Source organism: Gorilla gorilla, chromosome 10, assembly GCF_029281585.2.
Source record: "Gorilla gorilla gorilla isolate KB3781 chromosome 10, NHGRI_mGorGor1-v2.1_pri, whole genome shotgun sequence".
NCBI classification, from domain to species: Eukaryota; Metazoa; Chordata; class Mammalia; order Primates; family Hominidae; genus Gorilla; species Gorilla gorilla.
The window spans coordinates 50,685,921-50,705,378 of NC_073234.2; the positions used below are offsets into that span (position 1 = coordinate 50,685,921).

Genomic DNA, 19,458 nt, shown 5'->3' on the forward strand with positions numbered 1-19,458 from the left:
ATCTTCAACAAAGGTGCCAAAACTACGCAATGAGGAAAGGATAGTTTCTTCAACAAATGTGTTAGGAAAACTGAATATCCACATGCAAAAGAATGAAAAGTGGGTCCTTATTTAACATGATATACAAAAACTGACTCAAAATAGATTAAAGACCTAACCAGCAAGGCCGGAAACTAAACTCCTAGAAGAAAATAGAGGGAAAAAGCTTCATGACATTGGATTTGACAACAATTTATTGAACGCGACACCAAAAACACAGGCAATAAGAGCAAAAATAGGCAAATAAGACTACATTAAACTTAAAAACTTCTGCACATCACAGAAACAATCAACAGAATAAAAAGATAACCTGCAAAATGGGAGAAAATATTTACAAGCCATATATTGGGTAGGGCGTTAATATCCAAAATAAAGACCTCTTATAACCCAGTAACAAAAAAAAATTAACCCAAGTTTTTAAATGGGCAAAGGACTTGAATAGACATTTCTCCAGAGAAGATAAACAACCAACAATCATATGAAAAAATGCTCAACATCACTTTCTTCAAGGAAATGAAAATCAAAACCACAATGAGGTACTACTTCACAGCCACTAGAACGGCCATACCTTACTTACATCCATTAGAATTTTTTTCTATATCAAAAAATCAGAAAATACGTGTTGAAGAGGATTTGGAGAAATGCGAATCCTTGTGCACCACTGGTGGGATTGTAAAATGATATAGCTTCTAAGGAAAACAGTACGGAGTTTCCTCAAAGATTAAAAAAATAGATTTACCATATGACCAAGCAATTCCACTTCTGGATATATCTCCAAATAAACCGAAAACAGGATCACAAAGAGATATTTGTACACTCATGTTCACTGCAGCATTATTCACAATAACTAAGATGTGGAAGCAACCAAATCCCCATTGTTGTGGAACAGGTAAGTAAAACATGGTATATACATACAAAGAAATATTATTCAGCCTTAAAAAAATAAGGGAATCCCATCTTATGCTACAACATGGATGAAACCTGAGGACACTGTGCAGAGTAAAATAAGCCAATCACAAAAAGACAAATACTGCATGATTCCAGTTATATGAAGTACTCAAATTCACAGAAGCAGGAAGTAGAATGGTGGTTGCTGGAGGCTGAGAGGAGGGGGAAATGGGTTGTTGTTCAACAGGTATGGAATTTCAGTCACACAAGATGAAGAAGTTCTAGAGATCTACTGTACAATAACATGTGTACAGTTACCAATACGGTAATGTATACTTAAAAACTGTCAAAAGGATAAATTTATGTGTTTTTTAACCACAACAAAAATATTTTATGTAGTTTTTAAAATTACATCTGCATTCTGAGCCTTTCTATAGGCTGGATTATAGGAAAGTTTTGTGATGTTTTCATTTGGCACTTTTTTTTTTTGAGACAGAGTTTCACTCTTGTTGCCCAGGCTGAAGTGCAATGGCATGATCTCGGCTCACTGCAACCTCCGCCTCCCAGGTTCAAGCGATTCTCCTGCCTCAGCCTCCTGAGTAGCTAGGATTACAGGCACCCACCACCACCCCTGGCTAATTTTTTGTATTTTTAGTAGAGATGGGGTTTCATCATGTTGGCCAGGCTGGTCTCAAACTCCTGACTTCAGGTGATCCACCCGCCTTGGCTTTCCAAAGTGTTGGGATTACAGGCGTGAGCCACAGTGCACGGGCTCGTTTGGCACTTAATATGGTTTCTCTTTTACATAAGATCTCTGATTTTTGAAGTTTATACTTTTTTTTTGAGACAAAGTCTCACCCTTTCGCCCAGGCCGGATTGCAGTGGCACAATCTCGGCTCACAGCAGCCTCCACCTCCTAGGTTCAAGTGATTCTCATGCCTCAGCATCCTGAGTAGCTGGGACTACAGGCACTCATCACCATACCCAGCTAATTTTTTTGTATTTTTAGTAGAGATGGAGTTTCACCATGTTGGCCAGCCTGGCCTTGAACTCCTGACCTCAAGTGATTTGCCCACTTTGGCCTCCCAACGTGCTGGGATTACAGGTGTGAGCCATCACACCTGGCCTGAAGTTTATGCTTATACATGGTGTGAGATATGGAGCTAATTAATGTTTTTCCAGCTGTCCTAGTGTCATTTAAAGTACATTTTTGTCCTGGTGATTAGTAATGTAATCTTTATTGTATACTAAATTCCCAGATATACGCCTGTCTAGCTCTGAACTTGTTATTCCAATGGTCTGCCTTCTAATCTGTGTGCCATACTAAACAGTTTTAATTAGTCTCTATAGGATGTTTTAATATCTAGAACGTGTAGTCACTCCTTGTAGCTTTTCTTTCTCAGTGTTCTCTTAGCTACTCTTATATGTTTATTTTCCCAAATGAACTTCAAAAATGAGTTTTCTAACTCTATAAATAAATTTGATAGCTTTTATTGGCATTAGATTAGATTTGTAAAGTAATTTAGACAGACCTGGCGTCTTCATGGTGTTAAACTGCCCTAAGAACAAGGGATGTCTTTCCACTTATTAGGTCTACTTTTTTGTCTTTCAGGGTTTTAAAGTTTTCTTCATAAAGGTTTTAGACATTTCTTAAGTTTATTCCTAAATATATTTTACCTTTATTGCTTTTGTAAATGAAGTTTGCTCTACTATTGTATCTTTTAACTGCTTATTATTTGCATATGTTAAGGTTGTTGATTTCTGTACTCGTTTTATATCTTGCTGACTAAATTGTTTTAAGTTAATTCTGTCATTGATTCTCTTGAGTTTTCTAGATAAATTATCATATAAACTGTAAATACAGTTTTACTTCTTTTCTAATTCTTACACTTCTTACTGATTTTTCTTGTCCATCTGTACTGGCAAATACCTATGGTACAATTTAAATGTTAGTATCTTTAGGATTAAAAAAAAGCCCTTGCAAGTAAGGAGGGGGGGGGAAAGAACAACCCAACTCAAAAAAAAAAAAAAAAAAATAGGGGCTGGGCGTGGTGGCTCACGCCTGTAATCCCAGCACTTTGGGAGGCCGAGACGGTGGATCACGAGGCCAGGAGATCGAGACCATCCTGGCTAACACAGTGAAACCCCGTCTCTACTAAAAATACAAAAAATTAGCTGGGCGTGGTGGTGGGTGCCTGTAGTCCCAGCTACTCGGGAGGCTGAGGCAGGAGAACGGCGTGAACCCAGGAGGCGGAGCCTGCAGTGAGCCGAGATCGGGCTACTGGACTCCAGCCTGGGCAACAGAGCGAGACTCCGTCTCAAAATAAATAAATAAATAAAATAATAAAAAAAATAGGCTTAGGCAATGGACAGATAGTTTACAGAAGCACAAATGGCCAGTAAACATATCTCCAAATGTCCAATCTCATTAGTAACAAAAGAAATAATACTTTTACCACCAAGATAAGGATAACACTGAAACATTTGTTTTCTCATCTTTCCCAAAAAGACTAAGTGGAATATGTTATTTTTAGTTTCAAAGTAGCTGCTCCTATTCTTTTGGTTTTTGTTTGTTTGTTTGTTTGAGACGGAGTGTTGGAGCGTCGATCTGTCGCCTAGGCTGGAGTGCAGTGGCGAGATGTTGGCTCACTGCAACCTCCGCCTCCTGGGTTCAAGCAATTCTCCTGCCTCAGTCTCTTGCGTAGCTGGTACTACAGGCGCACGCCACCACGCCTGGCTAATTTTTGTCTTTTTAGTAGAGACGGGGTTTGGTCAGGCTGGTCTCGAACTCCTGACCTCAAGCAATCCACCTGCCTCGGCCTCCCAAAATGCTGGGATTACAAGTGTGAGCCACTGTGCCCGGCCAGCTGCTCCTATTCTTGGCTTATTTTTACAAAGTGGTTAGCACATGATCCATGAGTGGCACACCTGGGCTTTAAGGACCAGGGCCAGAACTCAGACCAAGTGCCCTTACTTGTTAGGATTTTTCCATAGACAGATAGGGACAGAGTGAATGAAAGGCAAATGTGTAGGCGGGTTGAGTCATAAAGCAGAGAGGTATTGTTCAAGGAATTCCTTGCAAGCCAACAAGCAGTCATGCCATTTTTCCTTAATTTCTAAGGTACTGACCTCTTGCAGAGGCAGCAATGACTAACTTCTGAAATAGGATATCACAACACTAATTAGGGCACTACTCTGTGCAGGGTGGAGAGGAAAAGGAGGGGATATTTTAATTTTCCATTTCACATTCCCTTGCCTTGATAAATTATGTTTCTTCTGCCTGGAATATCCAAATAACTATCCATCCTTCAAAATGGCTCAGACATCACCACCTCCATTCTGAAGCCCATTCTTGACACTGTATGCCTTCCCGTCTCCCTCTTCTGTGTCACCTCTGAACCTTGTTTTGGGGAGGGGGGGAACTCCAGCTTAGGCAACATGGTGAAACCCTGTCTCCACAAAAAATACAAAAATCATCCAGGCATGACAGGGTTTGTCTGTAGTCCCAGCTACTCGAGCTAAGGAGGGAGGATCGTTTGAGCCCAGGAGGCGGAGGTTGGAGTGAGCCGAGATTGTGTCACTCCATTTCATCCTAGACAACAGAGCAGGACCACAGCGTCCCCCACCCCCCTCCCCCCAAAAAAAGACAAACAAGAAAAACAGAAGAAAAACTCCTGTGTTTTCATCTATGCTTCTCTATCAATCTAATATTTTTCTCAAATTATAGGAAGTCTACAATAAATGCTTGCTGAACTGAATTCAACTTACCTTCTACAGCATGAGGAATATATCAGAAATAAAATGATCTTGGTGTGCCAGTGCCAGCCATCACCAGATCAGAGATTAGATTTGGACAGAGACAGAAAAGTTCACAATTAGGGTGGCAAAGTGAGTTAGTACTGCATTTAGCTCCCAGCATTAAATCAGAAGAATCCATACTTAGAGTAAAAGTCTAAGAACAATAACTGGGCCAGGCATGGTGGCTCACACCTGTAATCCCAGCACATTGAGAGGCCAGGGTGGGTGAATCACTTGAGGCCAGGAGTTTGAGACCAGCCTGGCCAACACAGGGAAACCTCATCTTTATTAAAAATACAAAAATTAGCTGGGCATGGTGGCATGTGCCTGTAATCCTAGCTACTCGGGAGACTGAGGCACGAGAATTACTTTAACCCAGGAGGCAGAGGTTGCAATGAGCCAAGATAGCACCACTGCATTCCAGCCTGGGCAACAGAGTGAGACTCTGTCTCAAAAATAATAATAATAATAATAGACAAAGCGCAGTGGCTCACGCCTGTAATCCCAGCACTTTGGGAGGTCAAGGCAGGCGGATCACGAGGTCAGGAGTTCCAGACCAGCCTGGCCAATATGGTGAAACCCCGTCTCTATTAAAATACAAAAATTAGTTGGGTGTGGTGGCACGTGCCTGTAATCCCAGCTACTTGGGAGGCTGAGGCAGAAGAATCACTTGAACCCAGGAGGCGGAGGTTGCAGTGAGCTGAGATCACATCACTGCACTCCAGCCTGGGCAACAGAGCGAGACTCCGTCTCAAAAAAAATAAAATAAAATAAAATAAATAAACAATAATTAAGACCTTAAAATCTTAAAACCTATCTTTAAAATTTACAATACACATAAATTTTATTTTACTATAATGAAAGATTGAAAAAATGCACATTGCAAAAAGATCTAAACATATATAAAGCTAAAGTGAAAACTTTCCCTAGACCCACCGCTTCCCAAAAATACTCCTGCCTCAATAGTTTGGTATATATTTTTCTAGGTCTCCATGTCTATAAACATAGTAGCATATGTTTATATTACTATAACATAATAATGCTATAAATATTACAAGTATAAACATATTATTTATAAAAATCAGATTATATGCTACATACTGTCTTGCCTTTATTATTTAAAAAGTATATTTTGGGCTGGACACAATGGTTCACCACTGTAATCCCAGCACTTGGGGGAGGCCAAGGCGGGAGGATTGCTTAAAACCAGGAGTTCGACACCAGCGTGGGCAACAAAGTGAGATCCCATCTCTACAAAAAATAAAATAAGTTAACCTGGCACAGTAGCATGTGCCTGTACTTCCAACTACTTGAGAGGCTGAGGCAGGAAGATTGCTTGAACCCAGGAGTTAGAAGCTGCACTGAGCCATGATTGTGCCACTGTACTCCAGCCTGACAGAGTGAGACCCTGTCTCAAAAAAAAAAAAAAAAGGATTTTTTACACCCTTCCACATTTGCACAAATACATCCACCTCATTTTAAGTTAACGTTCATAAAATTCTATTCTGTGAATATTCTATGACTTATTTAACCATTGTAGTATACACAATACTACAACAAACATCTTTGTATACGTATGTATATATCTTTGTGCACACGACTGTTTATATAAAATGAATTCCTAGAAGTAGAATTTCTGGATAAAGAACATGACTATTTAAAATTTTAATGATATTGCCAAACTGTTGGGCTATTACTTTTAAGACATTACCAACTTATTTTTAGCTCTGAAATGAAATAATTTTATACTGCATTTATACTGATTATACAATTGTAGTGTCCTTGGAATTTACTTAGTTGAATCACGATTCCATATTTAATTGAATCTATGATGCCATCTTGTATAAAACATTCTGATTTTAGGTATGTTAAAAATGAGAAAAATGTCCTCCTTATATTAGAAGGAAAAATGATTCCTAGCTGTCTTCACTTCTACTGAGAAAGTAACCGACAACAGCAAATCAAATTCTTACATTTATTAATTAAAGAGTACATTTCCAAAAGCATTTTTATATATGATATGAAATATGTAATGGCAAACTGGACAAAGCTAGGGAATTACACACATTAAGAAAGCTTTAGAAGGCCTGTAACATTTGGATAATTAGTAATTACAGAGCATGTTTTTCCCTGTCACAGGCATTCACAGCAACAGATTACAAATCAAGCCACCCAACTATTTTCTAACATGATAAACCTTGACCCATACACCAGTGTCAAAAAGAGATGTTCAGTTATCTATTAGAAAAGACTCTTATTGATAAGAACAGGCAGCTCTCTAAACTGAATTTGACTCACTGAACACCACACAATTCATCTTGATCTTTGATAAAGAAGTCACTTCTGGAGTTCAGTCCCCAGACACAAGTGACTTTGGACATCTCTCCCAGAAGCATGTGGAAGCTGGGTATCATTTTCCAGTATTCATGTTTGAGCTGAATAAGGTAATACGAATACTCCCTTAATGTCCTGTTTTATTTTTTTGTTTTGTTTGAGGTACCTAACTTCTCAAGAGATTAACATCAAGGGAGTCAGAATGACTTACAATAAGATCACTTTCCATCTCAGCCATTAATTTGTGTTTTCTACATTTGAGACCATACTACGTGTGTGCAGGGAGGTGAATCATGCCTTGATGTGCAGGAAAAAGAAATATACTAATAAGGTAGTATACTTGAAATTAAGCTCCCTCTTGCTAAAGCACAAAGAATGGAATCAGGTCAGATAATCTAAACTCTGAATAAAGGTAAGTTCTTTATACTGTGTCTGAAATGTGAACACTAAGTCTATTTAGATTTGATTATGATTGGTTGAAATGTTATAGGTGTTAATAAGCCTCCATCAAATAAGAAAGTGTTTTATAATTACACTTACCAGCATTAATATAAAATCCTTCTTACATAGCCATCACTTTATTCTGAATTCTAGTAACTTTTATTAAACATACCCTAAATTCTTCGGCTATATTTGCACATGACATGTAAATGTAACCCTTTCTATGACTGGAGTAGCAAACAGATATAAGTTCAGCTCCCATCAACCTCCACTACTTATCTGCTCCACCTCTGCAGGGGCCGCAGGTCTCTTCTCAAGCAATCCTCCTGCCTCGGCCTCCCTGAGTGCTGAGATTACAGGCATGAGCCACCCCTGCTGATTTCTTCTTATTCGGAGAAGCCAGAATTCTCAGAGACTCAATTTCTTTCACATCCTGAGCTTTCTTTCGTTATTTAGTTGAGCAATTCCTAATATACTGAAAAATTTGATTTTCACCCAAAGCCTATGCTTGCATCCTCTTTTTATGTTCCCCTCCTGATAGGATTGCAGGACCCTCATAGCTTTCAATATCTTCAGGGTTTTTAAATCACTTTTTCTCCCCTACTTCACCTCGTTCTGGCCTACTTTTTGCTACTATCCTTTAAAACACACACACACACACACACACACACACACAGAAAAACTCCCAGTGAGATGAACATACAATTGTTACAAACTCTCTAGTATACCTGCACCTAACCAACAATCTCCACAGTCAGCTGACTAGTATCTGATACACAGCATACACTTTCTAATACTTGGGATAATCAAAAAGCAATGTTGCAAAAGAGCAGGGACTACAGATCACAGCTGGGTTTTAACAGGTGAAGCTCAAAATTTTATAGTACTAAATGAGCTCACAAAAAACTTTTTTACATTTGATTGGCTTGGATATAGAATGTTGAAAATCACCTTTTTGGATCCTTAATAATCCTTTATTACATGCTATAAAAACAAAGAAAAAGGAAGGTTAAAAAAACAAAACACACACACACACAGAAACTCCCAGAAGGCCAGGGATGAAAGCTGTGAAGGCTAAAAACCGTTCTGGACAGGTTGGAACATGCTGCTGCTGAACCTGGGCTCCAGCCTGAAAAGGCAACACTAGGTGGCTGGAAAATCAGGCTCAGGTGATTGGCAACAAAGGGGTGCGCCTGAATGCTTTGCTACTTCCAGCCCTCCCTTTCTCTGATCCATTCCTTAACTAGTAACCACTATGTTTTTTTTTTTTTTTTTTTTTTTGAGACAGAGTCTCGCTCAGTCGCCCAGGCTGGAGTGCAGTGGCACGATCTCGGCTCACTGCAAGCTCTGCCTCCCAGGTTCACGCCTTTCTCCTGCCTCAGCCTCCCGAGGAGCTGGGACTACAGGCACCCGCCACCACGTCCAGCTAATTTTTTTGTATTTTTAATAGAGATGGGGTTTCACTGTGTTAGCCAGGATGGTCTCGAACTCCTGACCTCAAGTGATCCACCTACCCTGGCCTCCCAAAGTGCTAGGATTACAGGTGCGAGCCACCACCCTGGCCTACTAGTAAATACTTCTATTGCCTTCTTTCTGCAAAATATCTGTTCAGCTCTTATATATGGAAGGCCCTGTGCCAGGCACTGCAGTCTACAGCTGGAGTGAGCTACTGGAACAAATACAAATCTGATGACGTTACTGCTCTGCTGAAAATCCTTCAGTGACATTCAAGATCCCACAAGATCTGGTCTCTGGTAATCCTTCTAGCCTCATCTCCCACCTCTTTCTGACCCTTGCATTCTAAGTTCTGAACACTATTTCCCTGGCTAACTCTTGTTTGTCTGCCATGACTCAGCTTGGATGTCTTTGTTCTCTGAGCAAGCCTCTCCCATCACTCAAGACCAGTTTAGGTATAAAATTACAACCTCTATTTTTTTTTCCCGACTGAACATTTCTCATCCTTTTCTCCTTCTGTGTGTGAAAATATGTATCTAGTAAAATCAGCTCACAAAATAGCTGATGTAGCTCTTCAACTGTGTCCTTTTCTCATTCTCTCTAAAGCAGTTTTTGAGAGGATGTGATATAGACTGTGTTTTTCAGTTCAAGAAAATGTTAAGGCAACCTTGGTCAGTACAAAGAAGATAAAAATCTGAAGAAAATAAATAATATCCCCATTAGTCTTTTTGCTTAATTCTGCCACTTCTTAAAACAAGAAATGTGCTGCAGAGACTACTCTTGGTGCAGTGGACAGGAAGTGGGCATCGGAAAGGCCTGCTGCACCACACGTGCTCTAGGGATCTACCAGTCGCTCCTCTGCTTATCAAAGCCACACACCTGGTACTGGCCACCAGGTGGTCCCGAGCACAGTGCAAGCAGGAGCATGCTCCCGCTGCCATACAGGCACACCTTGCTCCTTCCCTTCCTGTGGGTACTTCTTGGGTTAGAAGAAATAACTACTCTGAAATTTCATTGTGAGTTTTCTTTCAGCTCCATCAATTAAGAGAGACTAGTTATGCAAAAACTCTGGCAAACACAGAAGGGCCTGCCTCTTCCAATAGAATCCACTGAGCTCTCCTAGTACCACCCACGAGACCCAACCCTTCACTTTCTTATTTACTTATTTATTCACATGGCCTTTGTGCTTGTATGCTTGTCTGGTTCTCTTCTTAAACTGTTACATTCCTTAAGGGCAGAAACAGTCTTTATTTTTTTTGAGATGGAGTCTCACTGTTGCCCAGGCTGGAGTGCAGTGGTGGGATCTCAGCTCACTGCAACCTCCACCTCCCAGGTTCAAGTGATTCTCCTGCCTCAGCCTCCTGAGTAGCTGGGATTACAGGTGCCCACCACCATGCCCCGCTAATTTTTGTATTTTTAGTACAGACGAGGTTTCACCATGTTGGCCTGGCTGGTCTCAAACTCCTGACCTCAAGTGATCTGCCCGCCTCAGCCTCCCAAAGTGCTGGGGTTACAGGCGTGAGCCACATCGCCCAGCCGGAAACAGTCTTATGTGCTGTTCCATTTCCAGCAAATTACTGAGTACCTACTATACCTGATACATAGTAGGGTACAAAATAAATGATTGGTGAATGAGTTAATATAAAACTGTTGGTGCCTCATAGGGAAAAAAAAAAACAAGTATTAGAAGCTCTCAGGATACACAGTTCATACTACTGTTAGGAAAACGATTCAGCTGGCCATTCTGCAGCTTCTCCTCACCTGATCGATATCGTTCATCCCTGGCTCCCCCAGATCGAGTTCGGTGGTACTTAGAGGGAGCAGAAGTTTGAGCTGCAGATGGAGCAGGTGTCTGGTTTCTAAGTTCTTTCTGTACTGCTGAATCAGTTTCTAAAAAAGGAAGTTTAAAAGATGGTTATCCAGTAACAGTAGTAGCTAACATTTTCTAAAGCACTTTAAGCATTCTCACAATATTCTGAGCTAGGTACTATTACCCCATCTACAGTAAAGGGTTAGAGTTTCAATATAAATACATAAATATGATGCAAAGACATCCAAACTAAAAAATATCATCTTAGAGCCTTAAATGTCAACAGGTTGATAGGAGAGGAATAGCAAGAAGACAATGTAAATTAAAAGGCCATTCCAGAGACTCCAAGGAGAGGCAGTAGTGATGGGGAGTTGACTGCATATGATCCCCAATCCTAAACAGTGAGACAACGAATAGCTTGGGGAGCCTTAGCTACCATACCGTCAGTCACTCCAGATAAACATAATACAAGCAAAAACAGGGTGATTATGCAAGCACAGCTTCAAGTCAAGTCTATTAGCCCCTCTTCCAACTGGACTCATCACTGACCCTACCCTGTCCCCAAACTCTCCCCTCCCAAAATTTACTGTCTTATCAAGAATATGGGGATGGGGTAAATAAACAGAAAAACACTAAGTTCTGATGTTTTCCTGCCTTTTTATCTCAAATGATTAATTCCAAATCTGTTTCTTAAAAAAAATTACAATAAGAAAATTTAACGAGATGTACGTTAGCAAAATTTTGAGTGTAAAATACAGTAGTATTAATATCTTATTAGTATTAATAAGGCACGATGTTATAAAGCAGAACTTACTAATCTTGCATAACTGAAACTTTATACCTGCAGAACAGCAATGCCTCATTTCCCGCTCCCTATATCCCCTGGCAACCACCATTCTACTCTCTGCTTTTGAGCTTGACTCTCTTAGATGTCCCATATAAGTGGAATCATGCAGTATTTGTTCTTCTGTGACTGCTTTATTTCCCTCAGCATAATGTCCTCCAAGTTCATCCATGTTGTCACATATTGCAGGATTTCCTTAAGGCTTAAGTTTCTGAAATAGCACCCGGTTACGCCCAGCAAGGCAGCTTACACATAGCAAATTAAATGCCCAATATATTAAGATGTCACCTACACAGCAAATGTACTGCTCCAGATCCCAGCTGAGAATCAGCCTATAAAGCAAAAAAATTAAGGCAAAAAAAAAAAAAAGACTCAAAGCAGCGGTCTAGGGAGTACAAGCAACAGTGCCACACACCCCAGGAAAGACTGATAGCATCAAAGTATTACAGGAACTGAGATTCACAATGACAATGTTATATCATTTAAAAAGAAAAAAAAAAGCAGGTAGCATGCTGGAAAGGCCATGTGTTGAGGCTCTAGTCAATAGTCCCGGCTGAGCCCAGCCATCCACCTGCCCTGTCAAGGCATCAAACATGTGAATGAGCCATCTTGGACTGTCCAGAGCAGCCCATCTACTAGGTGAGGGGGAAGACAACCACTGAATGACCTCAGTTGGCAACCATATAGAGCAAAATAATCACCAAAATTAGCTCTGCCCAAATTCACGCCTGTAGTCTCAGCTACTTGGGGAGGCTGAGGCAGGAGAATCACTTGAACCTGGAGGCAGAGGTTGCAGTGAGCCAAGATCGTGCCACTGCACTCCAGCCTGAGTGACAGAGCAAGACTCTGTCTCAAAAAAAAAAAAAAAAAAATTGAGACTTATTCCCACCTTGGCTCACTTGGAAGGGCAGTGATTTATCACGAATGGGGGCAGAAAACAACATACAGGTTGAACACCCCAAATACCCAAATCGGAAACTTTTTGAGCTCTTGTCTAATGCTCACAGGAATGTTCCTTGAAACATTTCTAATTGCCAATTTTCGGATTTCAGATGTTCAACTGGTATATAATGTAAATATTCCAAAAAAAAAAAAATCGGAAACACTTCCAGTCCCAAGCATTTCAGATAAGGGCTACTCAACCCGTACCTCAGGCCTCATCAAAAAGAGGTGGGAAGGAGTATGGGGGCATGGGAGGATAGCAGGACATTATTTAACAGCATATGTAATGTCAGCTGGGCAGGCAAGATGCTGCCTCAAGGTGAATCATTCCCTGACCATGGTTTCACACTCCAACTAGACCTCAGAAATTACCTGGGGTGCTAAAATACAGATTCCTGTGTTTTGAATAAGATATACACAGTTTCACTGCCATGGTAAGGAAAAGCTAAAAGCAAAGATGAAACTTAACTACATGTATCAACATAATGAGATACTATATGCCATTACAAATGAAAAATATGTAGACTATGCAGATACTTCAGTCCAAATAAAGTAATGCCAAGTGATAAAAGAACGCAAAATATTATGTACACAATATAATTATAACTGTATGTAAAAACTATATATACAATTATAAGGGTCAGGTGGGACATAAAAATCCCAAAGGTATTTGGATTGAGGTACTTTATTTCTTTACAATTTCATTGTTCTGCTTATAGGATGAATTACGCATAAAACCAAATTCTAAAAGACAATACAAATACGTGCTGGAATGGAAGCTGCCAGACTCACAAATTAAGTCTTCTTTATGACTTCTAAATTCTAGCCCAAAATAAAACAGAGATCCGAAGAAAAAGACAACTTGCTGATTATTACAAAGCAAGAGCTTCAGTTCGGGGGTTTCTGATCTTTCAGTCTGTTATGCAGAATATCCACTAGAGGTCACCATTATGTTTAAATAGTGATGATGTTAAAAGGTTTAGTAACAATAAAAAGTACACATTTTAGGTTCAAAAACATAAAGCCTTCCTTCTCAATGATCAATATGTATGTAAGTTATTGTTCCTTGGCAGAAAAATACATCAGAGTCTAATATGTTTCTATTGTTTGAATATGGTAAGGATGATAATCTGAAAAAAATGGTATTTAGTAGCAAAAAACTACACATTTCCACTCAGGAAGATGGAAGGAAGCCACCAGCCTCCACATGTTATCTTTTAATTCTGCTTATGATTTAACAGATATTCTCACCTGCAAGAGTAACAGAGTGAAACAGGATGGGCTCTGAGAACCAAGGAACCTAATAGTTCAACTTCTGGGAGTAGAACAGAGCAGACATGCCTACTGTTCTTGGTGCTAGTGTCCAGAGAAGAAACACATTAAACAAGTGGTCACCATGTGTATACCTTTGACCTTGTGATACATGCTAAGGAGGAAAAGAACAAGGGTCTCCCAGCCCACATAATGAGGATTTAACTTGTATTAGAGTTTCAGGGAAGATGAATGTCTGCTGAAAGGAGACAGTGATGCAAAACTTAACTAGGCAGAGAGAAGGAAAAGCCACTTTATTCAAAAGCATGGTGTTTGTAGAAGCCCAGTGAGGGAGAAAAGCCTTGGCAAGTCTAAGACCAGTGAGGCTAAAGATACAGCAAAAGGGTAGAGTGTTACAAAATGAGACTGGACTAGAAAAGTGGCATCAGGTCACTTGTCCTAAGCCGAGTGGGCAGCCTTTGAAGGGATTTACAGGAAATGACAGAATATCAATGATAATAATATTTCCATGGCTCTTGCCTATTACCATCTCATTATGTCTTCACAACAGCACCACGTGATAGATACTATTAACGAAGGAGGATGCCCGTTACAGATTTTTCCACAGTGAGAGGGAACCAATAATCACCTTGAATCATTATAGGGCCCTCACTCCCACCCCATCTAAGAAGGCTCAATCAATCTAGCCTCTTGATTGAGAGGCTAGAGCAGCTGTGAGTAATTGAGGACAGTCTTCCTTTGAAGGGTCGGTGATTAACCTCACCGCCTAGAGAAGGCAAGAGAGGAATGAGAGTGCTAGAGTCTGGAAAAGGGGCCACCTGCCTGTTTTCCAGGGGTAGACTCTGTAAGGAGAGCGGGTTGGGAGCTCCGGGTCTGTAAAGTGGTAGGTGTCTGAACAGATCCTGACCCAGAGCTTCCTTGGCCACTTGACATCAGGAAAATGACAGTGCATGAGACTAAAAGAGCCAACACCAGGAGCTCTGCTCCGGGAGTCCAAGTAGAGTACCTGGCTCCTCCTCCATGATGCATCAGAGTAGCTGATGCAGGGAACAGGCTCAGCATTACTGGCTGAGGACCAGTGAGGACCAGTTATTCAGCAGCACCCTGTGAGATGATGGAAAGCAAACAGCAGACTGTGGGGATCTTTCCCCTTTGGGTGTGAAAGCTAGATCTACTGCCTCTCCTTTTGCACTGCCTATATAATCCCTGAGGGTTCTCAGACAATTTAGGAGGAAAAAGAAGCCCCAAGAGGAAAATACTGGACTTCCTTCTGATGAGATATATGGGGGCAGATATAATTGCAATGTGTGCTCCAATTCATAGTGATTCCAATACCATCCAAACCAAACAAATGAAAGCAGAACGGGGACTGGAAAAAAGATTCTATGTTCTTTCCATTATGCTATGAGCCTCATTTGGGAAGGAACTTTTAAATCAAAATGAGACACATAAAACAAAATAGATTCCACTCCTCAAACCCTATGCATACATACATACACAGAGGCACATTGCCTACTGAGTATTTATAATTGGAAATGTTCTGTGGCGTTCCAAAATGCTGTTCCTGATTTCAAAAACTAGTTTTAAGTTCACGTCCCTTTGAATTTCCACGCTACTTTGTTTAGAGCTCTCTTACAGTACTTATTCTACTCTCTTTTATGATCCTCATTTGTGTAACTGTCATCTCTCCTGCTATAGTGTAAATAACTTGAGGTCAGAGGCTGGTCTTAAGCATCTTGTATCTCGTATAGTAACTGGTCCTTGGTCTTTCATATTGCAAGCATTTAGTATTTTAATTAAAATAAATAATTAAGATCTTGTCTGTCTCCTCACCTCCACCAATAATAGTAGTTGGCCGGAAAAAACAAACACAAAAATGTTGACATAGCCATTTAAAGTTTACCTAAAAATCCTTATTTGTGTATCTCCAATTCATATAAGTTGTATGCAGAAATGTGTGCCTCTCATTATCTTCATATACTTACACAAGGACATTAAGGAAAATAGGGTTATAGACTACTCCAGAAGGCATTATTAAAGGCTTGAAAGAGAGAATAAAACACAAGGGTTTTCCTTTGTTTCATTTTAACTTGGTCACACTCGCACCCTTGAACAACTTCAAATGCAGGACTGAACCTAGAAGAACTGCGATGAAAGGAGCACAAAGCAGCTGCCAAGTGCAGTGTACTTATAGGAACTGGAACACCGGGGACTGCCACTCAGCACAGCAAGCAGCAATCACAAAAGGAATCCACGTTTGGGAAAAACCTTTGGGTGACCAGAACTTCGTATCAAGGCAAGCTAAAGAACATCAACAAATATTAATAACTATCTTCATAAACGTATTATTTATCCCTAAAAAATAAGTAGGCAGGAGTCTGGGGGAAAAAACAATGCAGAAACATATAGGTCAAGAAAGAAAATGTGAAAGGTAAGATCTTATTCTGAAGCAGGAGATAAACACAATTCACTTCAAAAATGAAGTGAAAGACGAAGTAAGTCACAGGATGAAGAAAATCAAATACACAAAGGTCACAAATAATCTCAAATACAGTAAGACAAAACAGAATGAGCAGTATCCTGCCTCTCCTTTTCTTTCTGCTCATTTCTGTTGTTATAAATCTTGTAGTACTATTTAAAATAGATGTACCAACTTCATTTAAAAATTAAAGAAATGCTAGAATATCATTTGAGAATTGATATACTCTGCACAGCCTCTTGAGGTTTTAGTAGGTCTATATTAAAAGATCTATTGAGGGTGGAGACAAGTTGCCAGGATCAATCTACAAGAGACCACTCTATAATGTGTAGAGTGCCCTGCTTCTTGTATTACCTAACACTTTTATCTTCATAGATGTTTACTCAAGAAAATGCCAGAAATTCTAAATGCTCTTTCTTTTTAGTTGTGCAAACATTTATAGAACATCTACTATATATCAGGCACTAATGCTAGAAACTGGGGACATGAAGAATAAAAAAAAATAAAAAATAATGTTCCTCCAGTAGGTGAATAAGACACACAAACAGACCACAATCTATGGGATGGCCAAAGACAGCTCTTTTAAAATGCAACTCAGATAATGGAAGTAGGGACTATTTATAGGGCTGGTCAAGGAGGGCCTCTCCAGGACTTCCCTAATTGAACAAACCCCTAAGTAGAGTGACGGAGCAAGCCAGGTAGGTTCTGGGCAGTGTCTTGTCCCATGCTGTCTCCTTGGTGTCGAAACAGTATTTGGAACACAGTAGGCACTCAGTAAATACATACTGTCCTTAGATTTGTCAGTAACCCCTGTAACTTCAGAATGAACCCTTTTTCTATTAAAGCTAGCTGGAATTATCAGTTACTTGTATCCAAAGTATCTTAATGATTAGACCACAGGACCAGCACAGGAAAATTGCCTTTGTACACAAAATCTTCCATTTTCCTGCAACTACAAGAGTGGCCAAGAGTGACTAATTTACAGAGAAGTTAGAATGCGTGTGGTTTGAAACTTCAATTCTTTGGGCCATGCCAAAAGAAAGAGTCAATTTCCTGGCCACTTCTCCCTGGAAGTCTGCTAATTGAGACATGTGGGAAGCTTTATACTTGGCCACAGTAGCTTCCAACTACTGAAAGATGTTCTGTGGGCCATTCCTTTCAAAGAGCAGACAGCTCAGAATGAGCAAGAAATGGGAGGTGTGAATCTGCCGTATCTTCATTTCTCTCATGCCTCTCAAAGTGGGAGCGTTTTGAGGACCTGAATTTTTCATCTTTAATCTTATAAATTTTAATTTGTTAAAAGACAGCATGGCCCTTAAATACCAGATAAGGTATGGCTCTTGTTTAACTAAAGAAACAACTGTCAGTTCCAATGCTGGGAGGTTTAAGTGATTTTTTAGGGTAATTTTGAAGCAGATTTTTGCCATACAGTGACTTTAGAACCTAATCCCTATGATGCTACTGAATTAAGTTAGTTTTTCTTATTTTTGGAGACAGGGTCTCGCTCTGTCAACCAAGCTGGCATGCAGTGGCACAATCACAGCTCACTGCAGCCTCAACCTCCCAGGCTCAAGCAATCCTCCCGCCTCAGCCTCCTGAGTAGCTGGGACCACAGGTGCGCGCCACCACACCTGGCAAATTTTTTGATTTTTTTGTAGAGATGAGGTCTCACTATGTTGCCCAGGCTGGTCTCAAGTGATCATCCTGCCTCAGCCAACCAAAGTGCTGGGATTACAGGCATGAGCTACTGAGCCCAGCCAGCCATGCTTAATATTAACCAAACTTGTCCATACTAAATTTCTACTACTTCCTTTTTCAGTTTATTTTTTGCATGTTATTTTTCCTTACACAATGACATATCACTCAGGTCTAATGTTCTAAAAAGATGAAACGCATCATGAATTTGCATGTCATCATTGCACAGGGGCCATACTAATCTCTATATTGTTCTAGTTTTAGTATATGTACTGCCAAAGCAAGCACTCCATTACTTACTACTCAAATATTTTCTTCAAACTTGCATTATCTTCCATATTTCCTGTTACAACTGTTAATTTTTTCTGAAGTCCTGTTTTAAAGATTTATGTAACATTTGAGAAAAGAAGTATACAATATACACAAATATGCAACCCAAGATAACTACAGATCAATTCCACACACACAAAAAATCATTCACAAGGCAGGGAGAGGTGGCTCACACCTGTAATCCCAGAACTTTAGGAGGCTGAGGCAGAAGGATCGCTTGAGCCCAGGAGTTTGAGACCAGCCTGAGCAACATAGCGAGATCCTGTCTCTAATTATTTTTTAAGAAAAAAAATCACTCACTAAATTTTTAGGTAAGGAGCATGTGCACACAATAATCCCAGTAATAAAATGTTGTAGTATTAACTTTTTATTTAAAAAGATACTAGTGATTAGACCAGGTGCAGTGGCTCACGTGTAATCTCAGCACTTCGGGAGGCCAAGGGAGGCGGATTACTTGAGGTCAGGAGTTTGAGACCAGCCTGGCCAACATGGTGAAACCTTGTCTCTACTGAAAATACAAAAATTAGCCAGGTGTGGTAGCACATGCCTGTAATCCTGGCTACTCAGGAGGCTGACGCAGGAGAATCACTTGATCCCGGGAGGTGGAGGTTGCAGTGAGCCGAGATCACGCCACTGCACTCCAGCCTGGGTGACAGAGCGAGACTCTGTCTCAAAAATAATAAAAATAATAATAAAAAATAAATAAAAAGACAGTAGTGAGAATGTTACCTTTTTTTTGTTTTGTTTTGTTTTGAGACAGAGTCTCGCTCTGTCACCCAGGCTGGAGTGCCGTGGCACAATCTTGGCTCACTGCAACCTCCATCTCCCAGATTCAAACTATTCTCCTGCTTCAGCCTCCCAAGTAGCTGGGATTACAGGCATGCGACACCATGCCTGGCTAATTTTGTATTTTTAGTAGAGATGGGGTTTCTCCACGTTGGTCAGGCTGGTCTCGAACTCCCGACCTCCGGCCCACCTCGGCCTCCCAAAGTGCCGGGAGTACAGGCGTGAGCCACTGAACCCAGTCCAACTCTACTAAACTTTAATAAAGTTTAATAAAGTTTAAATTTGCATTCCAATGCCATTTAAAAAGTCAAACTAGGCAGGGCGTGGTAGCCCACACCTGTAATC

General features: G+C 40.3%; 1 protein-coding gene and 1 non-coding gene across 5 annotated transcripts in view; both read right to left on the minus strand.

The window, feature by feature from the left end:
* The window catches only part of DIP2B (disco interacting protein 2 homolog B), a 245,725-nt gene that overhangs the window by 96,833 nt on the left and 129,434 nt on the right, over positions 1-19,458 (minus strand). For all 4 annotated transcript variants that reach the window (XM_019039091.2, XM_019039092.2, XM_055357229.2 and 1 more), the window contains exon 3: positions 10,717-10,845. In XM_019039091.2, the coding sequence (XP_018894636.2) occupies positions 10,717-10,845 (129 nt within the window). The remainder of the gene's footprint in view (positions 1-10,716; positions 10,846-19,458) is intronic.
* LOC115930274 (U6 spliceosomal RNA) lies at positions 18,182-18,285 on the minus strand. Its single transcript, XR_004066927.1, has one exon. It is a non-coding gene; the product is annotated as a U6 spliceosomal RNA (small nuclear RNA).